The following is a 22,833-nucleotide window of genomic DNA, read 5'->3' as shown; positions in this document are numbered from 1 at the left end:
TTGCTTTCACTTGGAGGGGCGTCCAGTACACTTGGAACCGACTGCCCCAGGGGTGGAAACACAGCCCTACCATCTGCCATGGATTGATCCAGACTGCACTGGAACAGGGGCAAGCTCCAGAACACCTGCAATACATTGATGACATCATCGTGTGGGGTGATACAGCGGAAGAAGTTTTTGAGAAAGGGACGAAAATAATCCAAATCCTGCTGAAGGCCGGTTTTGCCATAAAACGGAATAAGGTCAAGGGACCTGCACAGGAGATTCAATTTTTGGGAATAAAATGGCAAGATGGACGCCGCCAGATCCCCACAGACGTGATCAACAAGATAACAGCAATGTCTCCACCAACTAACAAGAAAGAAACACAAGCTTTCTTAGGTGTTGTGGGGTTCTGGAGAATGCACATCCCAAATTACAGTCTGATTGTAAGCCCTCTCTACCACGTGACCCGGAAGAAGAATGATTTCAAATGGGGCCCTGAGCAACAACAAGCCTTTGAACAAATTAAACGAGAAATAGTTCATGCAGTAGCCCTTGGACCAGTCCGGGCCGGGCCAGATGTGAAAAATGTGCTCTATACCGCAGCTGGGGAGAATGGTCCTACCTGGAGCCTCTGGCAGAAAGCTCCAGGGGAGACTCGAGGTCGACCCCTTGGCTTTTGGAGTCGGGGATATAAAGGATCCGAGGCCAGCTACACTCCCACTGAAAAAGAGATACTGGCAGCCTATGAAGGGGTTCGAGCTGCCTCAGAAGTGATTGGAACTGAAGCGCAGCTCCTCCTGGCACCCCGGTTGCCTGTGCTGGGCTGGATGTTCAAAGGCAGGGTCTCCTCTACACATCATGCAACTGATGCTACATGGAGTAAGTGGGCCGCACTAATTACACAACGAGCTCGAATAGGAAATCCCAGTCGTCCAGGAATTCTAGAAGTCATCATGGACTGGCCAGAGGGCAAAGATTTTGGGATGTCACCAGAAGAGGAGGTGACGCGTGCTGAAGAGGCCCCACCATATAATGAACTGTCAGAGAGTGAAAAGCAATATGCCTTGTTTACTGATGGGTCCTGCCGTATTGTGGGAAAGCATCGGAGATGGAAGGCAGCTGTGTGGAGTCCCCTGCGACAAGTTGCAGAAACTGCTGAGGGAGAGGGTGAATCGAGTCAATTTGCAGAGGTGAAAGCCATCCAGCTGGCCTTGGACATTGCTGAACGAGAAAAATGGCCAGTACTTTATCTCTATACTGACTCATGGATGGTGGCAAATGCCCTGTGGGGGTGGTTGCAGCAACGGAAGCAGAGCAACTGGCAACGCAGAAGTAAACCCATCTGGGCTGCTGCATTGTGGCAAGATATCGCTGCTCGGGTGCAGAACCTGGTGGTGAAGGTACGCCACGTAGATGCTCATGTACCCAAGAGTCGGCCCACTGAGGAACACCAGAATAACCAGCAAGTGGATAAAGCTGCTAAGATTAAAGTGGCTCAGATGGACTTGGATTGGCAACATAAGGGTGAATTATTTTTAGCCCGGTGGGCCCATGACACCTCAGGCCATCAAGGCAGAGATGCAACATATAGATGGGCTCGTGATCGAGGGGTGGACTTAACGATGGACACTATTGCCCAGGTTATTCACGAATGTGAAACATGTGCTGCAATTAAGCAAGCCAAGCGGTTAAAGCCTCTCTGGTATGGAGGACGATGGCTGAAGTACAAATATGGGGAGGCCTGGCAGATTGACTATATCACACTCCCACCAACCCGCCAGGGCAAGCGCTATGTGCTTACCATGGTGGAAGCAACCACCGGCTGGCTGGAAACATACGCTGTGTCCCATGCCACTGCCCGGAACACTATCCTGGGCCTTGAGAAACAAGTCTTGTGGCGACACGGCACCCCAGAGAGAATTGAGTCAGACAATGGGACTCATTTCCGGAACAACCTCATAGACACTTGGGCCAAAGAGCATGGCATTGAGTGGGTATACCACATCCCCTACCATGCACCAGCCTCTGGGAAAATCGAACGGTACAATGGGCTGTTAAAAACTACACTGAGAGCAATGGGTGGTGGGACTTTCAAACACTGGGATACACATTTACCAAAAGCCACCTGGTTGGTCAACAGTAGGGGATCTGCCAACAGGGCTGGCCCAGCCCAATCAGAACTTTTACGTACTGTAGAGGGGGATAAAGTTCCTGTGGTGCACATAAAGAATTTGTTGGGGAAGACAGTCTGGGTTATTCCTGCTTCAGGTAAAGGCAAACCCACTCGTGGGGTTGCTTTTGCTCAGGGACCTGGATATACTTGGTGGGTAATGCGGGAAGATGGGGAACTCCGATGTGTACCTCAAGGGGATTTGATTTTGGGGGAAAACAGCCAATGAACTCAATTGTACGCTGTTGCCTGCTCTATAACACTTTTATAGCCCACCAGCTAGATATCTTCAGGTCACCAGCCATTGACCCTGACTTCCCTCCGATCATCACCTCAACAAAGAATGAATTTTGAGGAAACCAGACGAGCTCAGCAGTGACCAGATGAGTTTGGCGGTATCATCAGCAGGCAACAACCCAACACTATGTACCGTCCCTCCTGCCCTGAAAGACTATTACAAGAGATGGAGCCTGACATCATGGACTGGATGAGTTCAGCAATTTTACAGGAATTGGTCCATGGACTAGGGAACGATATTTTTCTCTGTGTGTGGGTGTGGGTGTATATATATGTGTATATATGGGACAGGGGTGATGGTGTGCTGAGAGATGTGGGATCTGAGCATGACGTGAATGGTATGGAATAAGGGGTGGATACTGTCCTGGGTTCAGCTATAGCAGTCATTTTTCTCCTGCTTAGTAGCTGGTGCAGTGCTGTGTTTTTTAACTTTCAGCCTGGGAACAACGCTGATAACACCGATGTTTTTAGTTGTTGCTAAGTAATGTTTATTCCAACCAAGGACTTTCTCAGTCTCATGCTTTGCCAGGGAGGAGGGGAAGCCGGGAGGAAGCAGAGACAGGACACCTGACCCAAACTAGCCAAAGGGGTATTCCATACCACAGCACGTCATGCCCAGTATATAAACCGGGGGGAGTTACCCGGAAGGCCCAGATCACTGCTCGGGTCGGGCTGGGTATCGGTCGGCGGGTGGTGAGCAATTGTATCCTCTCCCCTTGTTATTTCACTAATCGTTATTATCATTGGTGGTAGCAGTAGTGGTTTTGTGTTATACCTTAGTTGCGGGACTGCTCTTATCTCAACCCGTGGGAGTTACATTCTTCCCATTCTCCTCCCCATCCCTCCGGGAGCGGGGGGAGGAAGAAGGGGGGGGGGGAGTGAGCGAGCGGCTGTGTGGTTCTGAGTTACCGGCTGGGCTCAAACCACGACAGCCATGTACACTTGTAGGAACTGTATGGTAGCACAGGAGAGAAAACAGCATTATCACTAGCCATTATTCAAGAGTAACATTAAGGAACTCTGGACAACGAGCTTGCTTTAAGATCTTAATCATTTAGCTACAAAAATGAATTAGAGCGCAACAAGTACCAGATAACTTCATATATGTAACATATATATATAATATAATAAAGGCTGCCAATGCGACCATCAGCTGAAAGTGTCAAAAAAGATGGTATCTTCTCATAATGTTGAATTGAAGCAGAACAGCAAACCATCAACATGATGTGGCTTTGAAAAGGCAAAACCAACTATAGGATATATCAGTGGATATTCCTGCAGAGCTAAAATACACAGGACCATAGAATCGCCCATGTTGGAAGGGAACTCAAAAGAGCATCTGGTCCGAACTTTCATGGGAAAGGGAGATTAGATGAGAAATAAAATACAAATACAGCTGCACAACTCATATTCCATCTACAGTCCTAGCCATGTGCATACACAAATTGCTAAGAAGTACTGTTCCCAATTAATATATTGCTTGGTAACTCTAGACACTATTCTAGTGTTGATAATCATTCTTCTGACTTTGTGCCCCTATAAATTAAGCCTTAGATGCTGGTACTCAGATTTTTCCTCTTCTGTCAGTCACAGTGATGGCAGAGTAACTAGTAGTTATTGATACACCTTAACTGTCTCATCTACCATCCTTGCATGTTATTTCCTACCTAAAACTGAGACAGCTGACTATGCTGCACAGTCCACATTTTTCAGTCTACTCAGTTATTTGAAAACTATGATATAAACAAACATACAGCAATACGCTATCAAGTGTATATTTCAACCACACAATATTGGACAGTTTAAGAATTTCTTCAGAGTTAACTCTGTAAGATCATCTTATTCTCATTTGGGTTAACATTGCAATGTTAATGTCAGTACTACTGAAATCAGTCTTGGAAAAAATTACAACTTTTTCTTTGTTTCTTAGTTCTTTTATAATTTTCTTATAAACTTATAAAAGCCTTTGTTACTTTTCTTAACCTTTCATTACTCTAAGGCAATACAGTCTGATATTAATATCCACACTAAACCAGTAACATTACTGATTTTACAAAAAAGGGCAGGTTGAACAACAGCAGTGAAGATTAGTAACACTTTTTATTAGAAATACTAGTGACTGATACAGCTAATGAGAATTAGCCCCAAAATCTAGATTTTGAATCTTTGTCTGACGGTACCATACTGAACACTGTATTAATGCAATGTTTTTTAATTTACTGTGCACGTAATGAAGACACATATGCTAAGATAAGGAGCTAGTAAAAAGTATATCAGTAAGGAAAATCTGTATACCAGAGCTGCCATGGCCCAGCCGGTTTTGTTGTAGATGAACTCCAAGTTATTTCTTCGCAGATACAACAATCCACCAACAAGAGATACCAGAAGAGCCAGTGCAATTGTACCAGAATAGTTAGGAGGCCTGAACACTCTAATCTGGAAAAAATAAATGAAAATATAGATTGCAATAAATGCATACATACAAATCGTCTTACATATGAACAAACAGGGAGTATCTGAAATCTGGTTTTGGCGTCAGAAAGACTAAACCCTAACCATATATTTAAGTGAGAAAAAAACAGTACTTCCTTTAATATGAAAATAATTGGAAAAAAGTTTTAAGCATCATACTGAACTGTTAAACTCCAAAACATAATTTCTTCAACAGATTTGCAGTGTCTGAATTAGGAGCACCTACCTTTGGATCTATCTGTTTTGTATAAGGTTTGCATTATATAAGGTTTACTTAATAACAACTAATTATCACAGTATCATTGCTTGTTTTCATCCAAAATAAGACTACATACAATTCAACAAAGCAAGAATGGAATACAATCTGCAAAACTGCATAAGTTGCCACAGACTACAAAGATATATTTGATTTCAACTTTTAAAACTGTCAAAAGACTTACATGAACATCTGTTCTGTCAGCTATCCATTTAGCTAGCTGCTCAGCGGCAAAGCCGATTCTCTGCAGGTCAAATGTGTCAGCTCTCTTGGGTTTACCTTTTGGAGGAAAATGCATGAAAGTCGGAGCAGAGTTCATATTCAGCTACAAAGACAGGAAAAACAACAGGAAAAAAAAGATTTGGAATTCTATCCCCCCAAAAGTTTACCTTTTACGTATATGACAGCACAAGGCTAATTAGCACAAAAAATTATATTTTCCTCTATACATTACTCTCTTTTTATACATCTTCAAGTATAGCCCTGCAAAAAGAGAATGTTCCTTCTACTAGATTGGGATGTTTCACTATTCAGAGTATTTCACCCACAAGCTTTTCTGAGTATCTTATGCTTTAAAGTTCTTGTACACTGGAAGAACTTCCCTGTAACTAGTAAAACAGAGACCCCACATCCATCCAATCTGTTAAAGTATATTTGGCTATAATTCTAGGGCAGGAAAATAGCTTGACATTGTTTCTCTTGCCTAATACAATGTTAATTAGACTATTCATCTAGCATTCTATTGGCTTCAAGACAGACTATGCAGTAGTGACTAGTCATTTTTGAATTCAGAAAGGCCTAGATAACTGGTTTAGACTACATAACTTGCCCTAGAAATTACATGACTGCGCTGATGTTGCTGCAACTATTCACAGTATATCAAAAACCCTAAAGGTATAAATAAATACATTTACATTTGCCACTTTAAATTTGACTTCAACTTTGCACAGTGGTATAGGAGAACATAATTTTACTATATCAAATTCCTCCATATTCAGTCCATCTTGGAAACAGTGCAGCAGAACACTTGAAAAAATTAACATAAACAAAATCAGGGTAATACTTAAAGATGATGCAATATGGAGAGCTTTAAATAACAAAGGCAGAGCAAACTTGTTTGTTTCATTACTGCAAAAGGAGTTTCATCACCAAAACTTAATATTTAACCAAGTACAGAACTGAATAGAAATCACCAGCTACTAAAATATTTTACATCTAAGCAAAAAATAGCCCTCTTCTTTAGTGAACTGATTCAGAAATGAAAAAGAAAGACTATGATAAATGTTATGAAATAGTTTAATAAAATATTTTATAAGATAGAGATATGTTCTGACATTGTATAGAGTTTGGGGGCAGTTGCTCTGCAACTGCTTTGTCATTTCTCTACAAACACAATAAAAGCCGAAAAATCATGACTTTTGAGGGTTTTATTGCTATGGAATCCACATTACATGACTTCTTTGTAGACATAAACATAAGGCCAGAACCACACTTCCTCCAAATCCACCTTTAAATAGCCATTCATATCACTTATCCTTAACACTGTATTTCTCAAATGCAGTCAGAAACTTACCTATTTTATCTAATTGTCTTGCTTTTACATGACTTTAAATGCATACCCCCCTGAAATAAACTGAATCTGTACTCTTGTACACAAGGAATAAGTGGGACTGGACTATTCTAATATGTATTGATTGGCTTAAGGCAAGACCAAACAACATATTTTGCATTACTGTAACCATGTAGGATAACGTAAAATAATTTTAAAGCTTATTTGAACTAAAATTTTTAAAGCAAAATCATAAGCCATGTAAAGAATAACCATCCTTTACATAACACATTTTAAGATCTCAATTGGAAGAAAAAATATTTACCAAACACAGTAATTAAACTTTTTTAATTTAGTATTTCAAAAATAAATATAAATTTTTTCTCCTGGAAAATTTAACACACACACTTCTCCAAGAGGTGGTTAAAAATACAGGGAGCTTCAAAACTTGTCACTCTTCTTGATCTTAATATTTAGCTTCAATCAATGGATAAATATCAGGGAAAAGCATGTCAGTATTTATTCATTTTCAAACGATGCATTTTGCCTTGACTACTCAATTTGGTTTTTCACTCTTTAATGCAGAAAATCTAAACTAGTCTCTTTTCTATTCCTTGAAGAACTTCCAGACTAACACAAATATTACTGGCGTTGAAGAATACTGTATTACATAAAAGCAATTAAAAGGCTCTTTTACTTAAAAGCATTTTTCCTCTAAAGATAAAGGAAATCTTTAAATGTAAATGTTAGTTACACTGCGCTTAATTCTAAGAAATGACATTAATACAGGTTGAAAAATAGTCCGCATTCATTTAATATAATCTATAAATAAACATTATAAACTGCATTTGGAAAATACCAGAAGTTGCTACTGGTATAATCTGTCATTGCTAATGTCATAGAAACCCTAACATCTGGTGTTTTTAACCAGGAAGAATTTGTATACAAAACACAGAGGTACACACCTACACATGGAAAATAATTTATCTTGTATCATTTGGCAAATCAACGTGTAGTTCTAAAAACTGAGAATGTTTTACAATATCCAGCATTTACCTGTTGAAAGACATCTGCGCCTTCATCGTAATCCACTATGGTGAAAAACAGTTTGTTTGAAAAAGCAGATGAATAGCGCCATGAATTAGCCAGCACTTGATATTCTTCATTAGCTTGCCTGTTAAGGAAAAGAAACAAATTTACATCCATGTGGTATTTGCTGGCAAGAAAGATTCTATAACCAGCTGCAGCAGTCAGATGAATTACACTTGCAGCAGTATCATTCTCAACACCCATGCTATTAAAAAAAGTTCCAGCTAGTTATGCAACTTTTTGCTTCAAACTTATCTTCTCTGAAATTAAGCGTTAAGTCAAACTATAGCACAGTCATCCCAACATGATCTTAACAAAAATTAGTGTTTTTCATATTTAAAAGTCTCAGAGGACAGGAGCGGCCTGAGTAGCAAGCATCACACAATCTGCTAACAGATCCATGCACATACATGCTTATGCAGCCCTTGAGTACGATATCAGGAGAAGAATTCTGGGATCCCTTACCAGCAAAGACATCCTCTAAACAACCAACCACAGAACCATAAAAACACAGGTTCTACCCCAGGAAAAATACATATCAATGAATAATTCAGAAGAAAAAGGAGGAAAAAAAACAAAGAAAAATATTAAGAAACAAACTGAAAGGATTCTTGCAGTACTTTTGGCTTTACGCAGGCTCCTTTGCTAATTATTTTAGCAAAGGAATTAAATTATTTCATGTTACTAATATAAAAATTATTGCATATTACTAATAATATCTGTGTAAAGTTCAAAAAAGGTTCTACCACGTGACAATTTCTCTTTGCATGTGGTAAGATGCAGAAATAGCATAAATAAATGTATTCTGCAGTTTTTCTCAAAAAAGTGTTTCTATAAAACCAGTTCTATGTGTTTGATGGCACAGAACACTTTATTTAAAAGCTGTAGATGTAAAAATCTGTTTGTTGAAAGACAAACTCTGCACTAAACACATATTATACATATTGTAGTTTGAGAGTGCAAAGAGGGGGAAGAGAATGACAAGACCACAGATGTCAAGAACCTCCCCATTTCCTGAGATCAGCCTTAGGCATGAAATAAATTACAACAACTCCAGTGGAACTGTGTTTATCAAGGAATATGCTGTGCATGAAAAAAAATCTATCATTTAAGAAAAAAAGTTAAAATGAAATTTTATGATCTCTTGCCCCCCCAAAAGAGAAATAAATATTATGAATCACAACAAAACTCAACTTTCACTTTTATTGCCAGATTGAGTAAAATTTGGTATTTAACACACTCAATGGCAAAGTTTGCAATTGTATAGAAAGAAAAAAGTGATTTAGGCATTAGTTTAGTTATTTCTAGAAACAGACAGTAACATTAAGCAGACTAACATATTCACTGTCATCCTGAAGAGGGCAGTCAGATAACATCAAAGGAACGCTGTAAAATCTTAAGTAATATCTGTAGGGCACTGTTCTGTTAAACCTGCTATACTAAAGCTGAACCACTTTTATTATAAGAACAAGATAATAATCACTTCATCTTGATGCCATCATTCTTCTTAGTCTACCTTTCACTTTGGATGAAAACAGTATGTCTGCGAGATTCAGATACTCCAGTTATGTCCCCACTATGTGAGAGAAGACTTGTTCCCATTGATCTCCATGGATTTTGCATCTTTGAACTATTCTGAATGAATATAACAGGTAGAAAGTATTGCTTTGCAAAAGGTTGTCTCAGATTTTCTATAAACGGATTCAAAGAATAATTTCATCCTCACACTGAAGATAGCAAAGCATTCTGTAATACATCCTCTTAGCAGCTCTTGAGGACTGTGCAGAAGCAAGAGTGAAACAAGGAGAGGTAGAAATACAAAGCTATAGGATTACCACATGCAGAACTCAGGAACACCCTACAGTCCACTGTGTAATTTCCAATGGATACAATGCTGATACAATCACACTGATAACTGTTTGTAGCATTTGTTACTGTTTTTCAGATACAAAAAAAGCATAAGTACTCGGCTGAAAAAAAAGTCAACCTCCAATTAACATCAGGCAACATCAACTCTGTCACTTCTTACCTACCTATCTCTATCATTAATTAATATCAATTCTACGTTTGTTTCTATGAAGTAATGCTAAGTGTATGAAATTATCATTACATGAAATACTATAAAAGCGTAAGGTAGAACTACACTTGGTATGAACTCATCAGAATAGTAACGTATAGTAACATTACAGTGTTACAGTAATAGTAACACTGCTCTTGTCAGTTTGACAGGATTTTTTGATAGAAGGTTTAAATATCACTGCTATAGTCACCTCTTAGGAATTTCATCATAATAGCAACACAGGAACTAGCAACAACAGCAGTAATATTAACCAGTTACTAGAAAATAGTGGCCGAATCAAAAGGGAATGTTATCATTAGATTTACCTAGAAAAATCAACACAATGAAAAGTAAGCTGCTAAGCAAATGCTCTACAAAAATTTCTTACATTACATACGAAGTGTCCATGAAATATTAGAAGTTTTACTTTAAAAGATAAGGTAGATAATCAGATTTTTATAGCTTGAGTTACAGTAAGTTGGATTAATTTTATCCAATAAGATCAACATTACAGTAAGAAAAACACAAACAGAATATTAGGAAAACAATAAAGCAGACTGTGGAATTATTTGCCAAAGAAACCAGTAAAGCATTCTTTTTTGGCAAACTATGGACTGTACAAAACAATTACAAATGTACAATTGGCCAAGAATGCACTACCAGGTCACCCACCTTTTCTTACCCATCTCTTTAAAGTAAACTGTCATCAATGCTGCAGTTTACCTCCAAAACAGCTTTTCGTTTTTGTTTGCAATGGTTTTCCCAAAATGAAGAGACAGCTGAATGCATATTTTGACTTCTTCTCAGGATCAAGAAGATAATAAACTCAGAATGCTTATTTGCTTTTATTTTTGTTTAGGGTGACTCATAATGTCACAACAAAAAGCACTGAAGAATCTACAAACGTGTCAAAAAAAAAAAATCAGCACACACAACAAAATGAAGAGAGTATGGACACTAGTTGAAAACGACAGTGTTTATGCAATCTAGATATCTATAACAGGAATAGCAGGAGAACGCAAGGTAAAACCCATGCTATTCTATTTACAGCATCCCATGAAATTTCTAATATTCTACAGATTAAAAGAAGCTGGATCATCATATTTTTGAAGGGCGGAAGGGGGAATTGTGACCACAGGAAGAATGAGTCTCTTATGACGCCTTGTTAAACAGGACTCATCAATACTTTTATCAAGATCCTGAAGTGCACTGGAAAAGCAATTGCAGAACTTTCGACAGCTCCCTCCACATTTCCTTTTCCTTCTTTGAACAAAGGTTCAAAAGATAATTCACTCTCAGTACAGTTAAGAGACCTGTCAATGATTTTCTCACTACCGGCTCTTGATCAACCAGCAAAAAACTGAAAGGTAGAGGATCCTGTTTTTAATTTCTGATGACACCTCCTTGACTGTCAGAATTCTTTTGCTGTTGACCTACTCTTTGATTGGCTACTTGAAAACAGTTTTCTGAGATATCTTTTTGAACAGGAAAACCAACAGAATTTTTCTCTTTTCTAGATTAAAAACTTCCCCTTGGAGGTCTCATTGATAGGGCAGATGTTAATAAAATTATGTGGGATCTCTTCTCTCATATTTTATGTATATACTTTATATGTATATTTACACATATGCAACTTCAGCTAATGGGAGTAATCAGTGCTCCTTACGTTATAATGGAACTTCTGATGCTTTTAAAAATGCAATAGTCTGGTCAACATAGACTGGTGAAGAAAATTATTGTCTACAGAAACTCCTCTGCATTATCAGTCATTTCTACCTTCTTCTTCGTAAATACTGTCTTTACAAAACTGTGTTTTCCAAGAGTCTGGAAGCAGGTTTTACATAGTAAAAAACTATTAAACATCATCCAGGACTGAAACACCATACTTCTGAGTTTGGGCAGTTTATAAGTTTGTCTCTGCAGATGGCCATTACTATAGTCTTCCTCTGTTGCATTTCCCCATTTTTCTCCTGACCATTTACGATGCTAATCATAAGCTTTAATCTTGATTTGCAATGATGCAAACTGGTTCAGTTACACCTATAAAAGAAACATTTGGGAATTCACAGGTATAAGCAGGCACAGTAGAAAGTATGCAAAACAAGATCCATTTGTTTCAGGTGGCTTAAAATTCACAGAGAGATGACATGTCTAATTTACACATTTTAACCGTTATCTTGTAACAAACTACTGGCACAGGTCAAGGTATAGACCCTATCCACTGAAACTCGGTATCTTTAGCCTCTGTCACTGCTCTGATGCTTTCAAGAAACACTACTCTAAGAAGAAAAAAAAAAACCAAAACCCACCATGAAACAAAATACGCATCTTTTTGCTGATAGGCTTCTGCTCGGGGGTGGAGGGGGAACTCAAGTGATCAGTTTCATTTCTCTGACTCAGATATCCCCTTCTAAATTAAAATACCCCAGCAATGAATTTGAAAAATTAACCAGACAAAATGCAAGACATCTGATATGCAAAACAGAGACGGTTGCTTCTGCCAGTGAGATGAGAGAAGCTGAGCTTAGAAAATAAAATAAAAGACCTCATATAATTTGCCTATGGCTTGATCAGATGGTACAGCAACAAACAAAGAACAAGCTAATGGTAACAAGCAGAGAAATGAATGAAGCAGAGAAACAGTCAGCACAGTGACAGCTTCAGCAGGCTAGAGCTAAAGCCCAGGTGCAGCTGCAAATCAAAGCACTAATACTCAATTGAGTTGAGTGAGGGTGGGAGCGTTGTTGCTGAAGTCTGGTTGGTAAAATGGTGTTGAATCTTTTGGGAAAATGTAGTGATAATAAAATGTGAGAACAGACTGCAAGACACAGAAGGTGAAAAGCAGAGAAGCTGAAGAGAATTTTCCTGCAAAAATGCATTCAAGTCAGGCTAGTAGCTATTGTTTGCCCGGACGCAGTACAAAGTACAGGCTGAGAAAGAGTCTTCACCTCTGTGAAGATGCTGTTGTCAGAATGACCATTCTTTTGTTGTCTTTCTTACATACCTAAGTATTTTTGTTTCAGTAGTGTGACTGATGTGGGTAACAGAGAGAAACTACTTGAGTGAATAGCTCAGCACAAAGGAAAAATGGAAGGTGGTCTTACATCCTGGGGAATCACTGTTTAGAGTTAGATTATTTCTGACTGTTCATCGAAATGAAAAAAAAAAAAAAACCAAAACGAACTGATTCATCATCACAGCGTAGAAATGCCTTTTTCGTATCTAACTCCAATGTGCAGAGTGTATACACCAAGAATAGTAGTAACATGTAAAGTAAATTAAGACTAACTAAGTTTGATTTCCTGGGACCAAAACTGTTTAATCAAACATGTTTCCAAACATGCAGAAAGAAAACCCTATCTCTTCAACTGTTAAAAACACATCCCACCCCCACCAGTGACTTCACATTCAAGAGCACGTAGGATATCTAATCTGTTATGGTTAACTCGTATCTCAATAGCAGCTATTTCATCTTAAACCTGTACCATTATGTCAACAGCGAAACTGACATTTATGTTACCACTTACACAGTTGTGAAGGAATCACATAGCTTAGAATAGTTTTTTGGACTAGAAAATTCAAACTTGCTTGTCCACAAAGCTAGATGGAAATGTTGTACTCCAAATTCTGCTTTAGGATGCAGATGTAATTTCTTTGAAAAACACTCTAGAGGCATGACAAGAGGCACTACTAACATGTATACAGAGCTGCAGGTTTATAGAAGCCTTCATGTGTTAGGACTGGCTTGATTCAGATAGCCTTTGGATATATTTTCCAGTCCACAGTTTGTGAAAATGTGTCATTAAGATGAATACAGAACCAATCTCTGTCTCAACGACAACAAACCAGTGTTTGTCTTTCAGAAACACCTAGAAATAAACCTAATCTGTTTCGAGCATAGAATAAATTTCTATCAGTAATGCAGACATATGATTCTAACATTTAAAAGTATACATTGAAAAGTGATAATGTCAAAAATTAGAAGTCAAGCAAAATTAAGAAAAAGCATTAAATATGATAATATGATGTATATTAGGAACAAACAAGCCTAGCATTGGATAAACAGGTAAGTTTCAAAAAAATTGGCAAAGCATTCAAAAATTTTTTCTAATTGCTTTTTCTCAAGAAAGATTGTATATTCAACTCTTGCAATGATAAAGAAGCCCTTCTCATTCCATTGGAAAAACAAACAAACAAACAAAAACAAAAAAAGGAACCACCACAAAAACTTACGTTAAATAACTTTTGCTAGGGAATACCTACAAAACACACAATATGCTTTGATTTTACTGAAAAAAGATCAGCTCCTTTATCTGAAAGGATATTTTTTTACATACAAAAGTTTCATCCAAATATCTGCAGTCCCACGGACTTATCTGTATGTGGCATTTTAAGAGGAAGTTGCTATTATTTCCAAATGCTTTCACAAATCCTAACTGTTAAGTGATTTATGGGATTGATGTTACAATGTCCTCCTTGTTGTGCACCAAAAAGCCTTTGATTCTCCAAGATTAATTTGGTCAGCCTTCCAAATGTAGGTCCTTGCTATATGGATATGTAAGACTTCTTTAAAATGTTTAAATATCATGCCTCCAAGCATTTAAAGACTTGGCTAAGACCACCTCAAGCATTAAAGTGGGGGGGAGGGCCCAGTAGATTTCCTTCTTCATACCTTCTAGACAACATACAAACTACAGCATCCTTCAGTCAGCAATGGACAGGCACAATAGTCCTTAGTCTGGTAAAAAACTTGGTTCACCAAACTGACTTTGCATTCCCTTTGAAGAGTGCCTAAAGTGACAATAACTTCCCAAATGCAAGAAGCTACCTCTCAGCCCCTAGTGGCACAGTCATTCAAAACACCTGCCAGAAAAGTCACTGATTTTACTGTAAACAGGGGCTCATTTTAACAACAAACACTCTAAATATAACTAAATGCTAAATCAGATACACAAAGAACACAGTTTATTTTAACAAGACAGGGGACACATGATCTCTTCTGGCCTCAAATATGCAAATCTACAATGGCCTGCTCTAATGGCAATTAGCTTTCACTGCTTTCCTTCAGAAGAGGACGAAGTGTCCTTCCATTGCTCCCCAACCTGTTATTTACCTTCTTTCTTTTTTTTTTTAATAGTACTGTGTTTTTCATGTTTAGTATTTGATGTAGCTCTTATGCAGCGCACAAATATCTCTTATTCCATTTTGAAAATACTGCTCCTTTGTTCATCACCTGGACGTTTAGAAGAGAGAGCACACTGAAACATCAAATCTAGCCACCAAAGGGAAAAGACAAAACCTTTTTAAAAAAACAAAAAAAAGCTGATCCCATAGTGCATAAACTAACAAGGCTCAATTTTTACTGTATGGGCGAGGAAGTACTAATGCCTGTGACAAAGTCATTCAAAGTAAAAAATTCCAGTCTATATGCCTTTTTGTATTTGAAATATGACATTGATTTTTTTTTGGTATGTAATTGTTCTGAAAATATTTTGATGAGTAGCAATTAACTGAAATCTTGGACAAAAGCATCCTCATAGAACATTATGGATTAAGATAAAAATCTATTTTTCCTTTAAGCAAACTGGCTAGTGAATAGCTAACAATAAAGTAATGCATGCATTTCATATCCTTTCCGTGCTCCTGTCCATTAATTAGCCATTGATTTGAAAATGTCAATTTTCCTGATAATAGTTTCGTATGCAGTACGATCAACCTCATTAAATTCCTTTTATTTCCCATGAAAAACTGGATCACAACTTAACATTTATTTAAACAAACCCAACTGGAAGTAGTATGTTGATTTTTCCTTTATTTTATGCTTAAAGATTTTCAGTTGGTTCTTACATAAATGGCTAGCCTGGCATATTACAGGATGAAGTTTATAAGCTCTTTTTCAGTAGAGTAAACAATATACAGCTGTAAGCAAAATTAACTTCCTTAATAACATCAATATTTATATTGTTTTCACATGCCCTACAGAAGAGTTGTACATAACACAAGGAAAGAATTTGCTATGGCCATTATAACGACAAACTGACCCTTATAAAGCTGAACTTGATGTATCTCTTCTAGCTTTATCTACTTTGCAGGAAAAGAGAAATGATTTAAAACAATATGGTAAACTTTCAACTCCTATTTCATCTCCTAAAGTTGGACTCTGACAACACAAAGAAGAGATAACAGCAAACAAGTGCTGGAAGTTTATTTAAAAATAAAAAGTTCCTTGGACTTAAGAACATTGGAAAGCTTCTCTACCTACTCCTTCACCTTCACTGTTCAGTTGTGGAGGGTGAACTCATGGGAATGCAATTTATATACTCTCCCTCAAAACTGACCCAACTGACTTCAATGATAAAAAATTAATCTATAAAAAAAAAAAAAATTAATAAAACCCATATATGACTGCAAGTACACAAGTTAAAGTTTCTATTGTAAATGTCACATTCCAGCACCCAAGAAATCTACCAAGCTGCCACATTTACCAACTTTGTGTTATTGTCTAAGGTGCACCTATTTAAAACCAAGAAATAATATTTCTTCATATACAGCTTATGTATTTCATAGTTCTATGGAGTATTTTGCTGCCTATTTAAATACAGTTTAGAACTCTCTGCACAATAATCCAATCCATTACTTAGCACAATAATTTCTAATGCATATTTTGGACGAAGAAGGTTTTATTAGCACAGTTTCTCTTTAGTAAGGTAATTAAGTGCATGACTAGCTTTCAGTCCCTTGGTCCTATTTCCATGTCTATCATTAGTCATTTTTGGATTAATTTATTGAACTAGGAACTTGCAGAGAAAGATCTTGAACTTAGAAGAATACCAGAGCAACTCTAATACATATTCTAAAAGGAGTCACCAAAATATACCAAAGCACAGTGCCAGACAGTATTCCACAACAAGCATGTCCTTGTGGAAAAACATGCTTGCATGTAAGAACTGCTCAAAGCTGTGAAATCACAGAGTAATTCACATCTGCATCAGAGCCTTGGACATGTCAGCTGAAAAAAAATCCGTGAAGTGTAGTATTATTGAAAGGTAATGATGCACTTCTGTCACTTCCAAATGTCTTTGGAAAGATCACGGTTGACTGATAACAAAATAAAGCAGATTTATTAAAGAGAAAGTCTTCCTCAGTTCTATACATTTTATTCAACTGTAATTTAACAAAACTCAAAACTAGGAAGACTTCTAAAATTTGACATATAGATTAAAACGCAGTTGAAAAGATGGGGTAATAAACACATAAGCCTGTTAAATAGTAAGCATCTATTCCATGCAGAGAACAATCCTACTCAGTGTATTGCACATTGATTAAAAGATTCACTTGAAAACCGTGGTGAGGAAGGTGAAAAAGAGCAGTAAGGTATAAATTACCTGCAAACAGAGCACTGCCGCTGCGGCTGAAGAGCAGTGAACATCACTACCACAGAGTAGTTACGAGGTGGAGCCTTCACAAATCTTCGGAATTTGTCTCCATTCATGCGGATTACTGAGCGCCTTGAACTCCATTCCATCAGCTGTTCCACCTTCTCAGCCAAAAGATTCTGTAATTGAGGACAAGGATGAGGAACATTTAAGATTAAACTTCAAACACTTCATACCTATATTCTGTCTTTGCATCATCAGAGCTCCTATGGACTTGAGCAGGAGGTTGAGGGAACCTCTATATCGCTTATAACACAATTTAGTCTTCTATGTAGACAAGTGGATTTTAAGTATTTAAAAAGAAAATAACTCAGTGTGGTCTTAAACAGAAAGGATACATAAAATGAAACCAAACAGGTTGCTACTGAAGGCAAAGGAGTACAGTAAGTCTGACTGTCCACCTAGAAGATACCAGTACAGCAATGATTTAACTCTCACTAAAAATTTGAAACTTTAGAAAATGCAGTATTATATTCATTGTATTTAGTAATAACCATAGCATGACATTGTCAGTCACTCAAATACTAAGATGAAAGAAAAATGTAGCTACAAAGAGATAGAAACAGTTATTACATCAAGAATTTCTTTATGAATATGTATCACATTGAATTTAAATTAATACAAGTTTTATATTTTGCTACAGACAGGGATGCACTGTCTTATAAACCAATCCAGGCACATTCCATTTTGACACCAACTTTTTTAGTTGCTTTTAAGATTGAGATCCCAAAAATATTTTGGTTGAACTGTAAGTGTATAAGGAAAAAACAAAAAAAAGACTGTGTGTGGCTTTTCCTTTGCAATAAAGTATTGCACCACATGACTGATCTAGAAGCAGGCTAAGACAACCCTCAAGTTAAATACATTCATCTAACTATTTCTGTGAAGATCTATTTAGTTTTACTTTTTTTAAATAAAGTAAGCTGGATGTCACACACGCTCAGCAGAGACGTTTGAGTCTCCTAAGTTACCCAGATTTAGTGAGGTTGCACTGACCATGCTTTAGGTGGATTGCCACACCTACAGTGCATCAGGATCAATGAAACAATTCATCTTGTTTTAATTCTTCAGTTCCCTGCTTAATGGCACTGTGGAAGCTGCCTTTATCAAATAACAGCTAAAAAAAAGAATGGAGAAAATGGGAATATTGCAACTTGCACAGAAGCTGAGCGCTGAGACGGTGGAAAGGAAAAAGAGGGGAACAGAAAGTGAAGAAGGGGCACTGAACAAAAGAGAAACGATGTTCAGAAATGGAAGGCATGAGATCTCTGATAAAATACATGAGTTAGTGAAAGGGTATGCAAACCGATGAGAGTCCACTGCGGAAAGTAAGAATAAACTAGCTTAACAGAACATTGAAATGGGGATGCTCTGAGAAAAGAGAACATGACGACAAGCAAGACAAGGATAAAACTTAAATACTGTGCAAGAAAAACTAAGCAAGGAGACAAGGTGATTTTCTAGGACTTTTTGAAAAAAAAAAAGAATGAAGAAAAAATTAGTTCATCTTGTAACATTTCAACAAATCAGTAAGGCTATAAAAAGAGTAGAAACAGCTATATACGGGGAAGGAAGAAGTGAACTATAAGGACATACGAAAATTGCATTTTGCCTGCCAGATCTTCCATCTTAAAAATTAGCAGAAGATGCCCCTTGGAGCTCCTTACAAGGCACAGCTCAGCTGGTCATCAGAAGCTTTGATGACCAGCTTTGAGTCCAAAGGAAGCTTTGATCTGCATAAATCTGCAGTTTTGAGTTCTGAGACAGACACATTTATTTAAGACTATAAAGCCTTTAAAAAATATCTTTTAGGTTTTCACTCCTAGTCTCAGAATTTAGCTGAGATTTCTAAACACAAACATGAAGGACAGATTACAATTCTGTTTAACATGAGAATACCAATAAATCAAATTTTCTGCTGCTAAAAGACATATTATGGTTCTGATATCGCTTCAAAAAGATACTGCACAAGTTCTTTTCTTTAAAAAAATAAAAAATCATAAAGCAGGTTAAATAAAAAATGAAGCATACTCATTTGTAAGACTTCCTTGGATCAGCAGCACTTGGATTAAATCTTTCTTTTCATTTCAAGATTCACTAGTTTTGCATGAAGCACTCTAGCTGGTAATGTGCAATAAAACATAAGGAGCTAGAAAGGATATGTACTTGTACTTCCAAAAGCTTTAATATCTGAAGCAAAAAGATAAACCAAAGAGAACTAATGAAAAGACACAACTTTTAAATTAACACAAGCAGCATGCATAATATCCTACTTTGTACAGAAAACTGAAAGATTTTTCAGAATAGGACTTACTTAGGGAAAAGAAATAGACACATGTGGGGTCATATTTAGAGGACAATGGACATATGATGAACCAGCCATATGAGGGCCTCTTCTAAGCACGCAGCCGCATACCAAGAAGAAGATAAGAGGAAGAAAACATCTGCAGTCAGATACATGGGAAGAACACCAGGAATTACATGAACCAATAAGGACACTTACCGAGCCGCGTGATTGCCTCATGCAAAAGGGCTTTTACCAATCAAACGGCGCGTGACCGCATGTAGGGATAGAAAACTCTGTATATAAAGGGATAGTGAGAACAATAAAGTGGCTTCTGCTTGATTCACATTAAATTGTGTAGGGTCCATTGTCATCTCTCCTCAGCTGGTCACCCCGACGTGATCGCCATACGATAGTACCGGGAGCAACCCCGAAGGAGAGCACCGGCTGGAGAGCCGAGCCAGCAGGACTGGAGTCGGGACGGATTGGAGGACCGTCCGTGAAGAAAAAGAATGTACGTTGCAATGGGACACCCTTAGAGGTGAGCAGCCGGTAATAAGAGATGGGGCAGAGTGTAACAAAGGAAGAAAGCGCGATTGTGAAACTGTTCCTACATATACTCTCTAAGAGAGGAATTAAACATGATGAGCTTGTGCTCCAAAAGTTATTAATATGGTGCCGAGACAACGAGTTCCCCCCAGATCCAGAGGCCGCTTTTAAGGTCAAAAACTGGGAAAAGGTTGGGGAACAGTTATGAGATGTCGTAAGTGATGGCAACAAAGAAGCTAAGGGACTAGCAACAACTTGGAAGCTGATTCTAAGGACCCTTCAAGCGATGAGGGTGGAGCGATCAGCCGCTGCCGGAGCTTTTCTAGCCCCCATCGTCTAAGATCAAAGTTTTCAATCGGCTCCCTGTCCCTTCCCCCGCTGCCCCGTCGGCACCTCCGACAGAGGACGAGGTGGATCCCCGGAAAGACGAGGGGATGGAAGTGGATGAATCCTGGCCCGTACCGCTGCCTCCCGACCCTTGCGTAGAAAAGCCACCCAGGGGAGAGCCGCCGCCCGTCCCGCCCGACCCGTCTCACTCCAAGAGCCAGCCATTGCTTTTTCCACCTCTCCCTCCATCCACGTCTCCCCCACCAGCGTCTCCGTGAAAATCATCCACGCTCGAATCCCACAGGGAACCGGACTGGGCGCAGAAACTACTTCGATAGTTGAAGGACTTGGAAAGAGATAAGATCGCTCGAGAAGAACACAGGGGGGAGGAGGAGGGCGCGACAGCACGCTTGGGAAGCTCCAGGGGGTAGAGGGAGGCGAGAGGCGAAGCTGCGGGAAGCTCCAGGGGGCGGGGGGAGGCGAGAGGCGAAACTGCTAAAACTGACGGGGACCCAACACAACGATGGAGAGGGATTATTCAGAATGCGTTAGTGGAAGGAGAATTCCTTCCCGCGGCATTCCTGGTAATTTTGGGTGGAACGACACCGGGGGGGCCGTAGCGACCTAATCACTGGGAGGGCTTTCGTTGGGAAATCATAAAGGAGGCATTACTAATGTCGTTAGCCGTGCAAAATGCTAACGTGGCATGCAAGCGCATTCTAATGGCTTTACCAAAAAATTCTAGTATTGTGGAAATGGTGGAGGCATAATATAAAAAAAAAAACCACCCAAAAAAAAAACCACATCTCAACCAAAAGAACATAATAAGGGTCCTTGTATAAGATAAATCATTGTAGCTGACTTGGTTTTAGGACCTTATGACCTTCATACAAAGTTTATTGTAACCAAAGCAGGACTGCAGCTAAGGAGTATCTGAAACTAAGCAGATGTTCAGGAGGTGATGTAGCGAAGTTAACTGATAAGTAGGAGGACAAGGAGAAATCACTCATTTATGTCAGCAGTGTCACCGAACTAATTAAGCTGGTGCGTTTGTCTAACTGGATTTTGTTTGTGTTTTAGGTATTGTAGTTGTGTGGACTGTGTTTGTGGGATCCCCCGTGTGTGTGTGTAAAATTAATAATGGGATATCAGCAGAGCAAAGTAATGTATGCAGATATGTTTTTCGCGTTAAGAAACCAGCAGGAATGGCAGAAGGAATGTGGAATTAAGAGAGCTCTGCCAGATCCCTTCATTTTAGCTTTGGAAAGGGACAAAAAAGAAAAGAAAAGAAGCAACGGAAATCTAAGTTGGAGAGGTGTTTTTTGGGTTGTGATATTGGAGAAATGTGTTTAAAATTAAGGAAAAAGGAGGAAGATAGGGTAGAAGATTATGTATTACTGAGACCTCCGAGAGGAGCATCCCCTGCCCCGAATCCTTCTGATACTGACAAGGAGGAGAGGGTTGCTGTGGCTGACAACTGAGCAGGAGGATCTGAAAGTGTTACCCCAATTGCTGCACGCATTTGTAGTAAAACAGGACTGGTAACTCAGGCACCTTTGAGACAGGCAGTGGGACCAGAGGGTCGGACGAGAATAAAAGTGAATTTTTCAATGGGAAATTTAGATGCTTGGAAGTTAGCTGTGAAAGACTATTGAGATGATCTAATAGGAGTGGCAAAAAGGTTTGAGTTGATTGTTAAAAGCCAAGATCCTGACTGGGGTGATATAGATGTAATGCCGGATGCTTTAACTGAAAAACAAAAACAGCTGGTGTTAAAAACTGCCTGCGCTCATGTGAGTGCTCAGATTACTGCAGGAGCATTAGCAGGCAGAATGGAAGACCATATTCCCACCACAGCACCAGACTGGGATTATGATGAGCCTGAGGATTACGCCGCTCTGAAAAGATATCAAAATTGGATAAAATTTTGATTGGAAAATGCAATTCCTAAAACAGTAAAGGAGTCAATCCTCATGGTACTGGACCTTTAGAAATTTGGCAAATGGATGTTACGCATGTCCCAGAATTCGGTAAACAAAAATATGTGCATGTCTGCTTGGATTGTTTTTCTCTTGCAGTTTGGGCTACAGCTCAGACTGGTGAATCTAGCAAACATGTGCAGCGTCACAAGCGTTCGGCTATAGCAGCCCTTGGCGTGCCACGAGAAATCAAAACTGACAACGGCCTTGGCTATGTAGCTCATTCCACGGAAGCGTTTTTCCAGCTCTGGGGCATTACTCACGTGACGGGTACGCCCCATTCACCTACCGGTCAGGCTATGGTCGAACGTATGAATCAGTCATTGAAGCGTTTGCTTCAAAAACAAAAAGGGGGAGAAAGTGCTATATCACCAACAGATA

At 38.7% G+C, this 22,833-nt stretch overlaps 1 protein-coding gene across 2 annotated transcripts in view; it reads right to left on the bottom strand.

Annotated features, from left to right (window-relative positions):
• TUSC3 (tumor suppressor candidate 3) overlaps positions 1-22,833 on the bottom strand; it is a 145,897-nt gene that overhangs the window by 68,339 nt on the left and 54,725 nt on the right. For both annotated transcript variants that reach the window (XM_030492196.1, XM_030492197.1), the window contains exons 2-5: positions 17,263-17,432; positions 7,786-7,903; positions 5,365-5,505; positions 4,748-4,888 (exon numbers count right to left, since the gene is read on the bottom strand). In XM_030492196.1, coding sequence (XP_030348056.1) covers positions 4,748-4,888; positions 5,365-5,505; positions 7,786-7,903; positions 17,263-17,432 — 570 coding nt within the window. The remainder of the gene's footprint in view (positions 1-4,747; positions 4,889-5,364; positions 5,506-7,785; positions 7,904-17,262; positions 17,433-22,833) is intronic.

This window comes from Strigops habroptila, chromosome 7, assembly GCF_004027225.2.
Source record: "Strigops habroptila isolate Jane chromosome 7, bStrHab1.2.pri, whole genome shotgun sequence".
In the NCBI taxonomy this organism is placed as follows: Eukaryota; Metazoa; Chordata; class Aves; order Psittaciformes; family Psittacidae; genus Strigops; species Strigops habroptila.
Note: the sequence above shows the minus strand (reverse complement) of the source record. Positions and strands in the feature narration are given on the sequence as shown.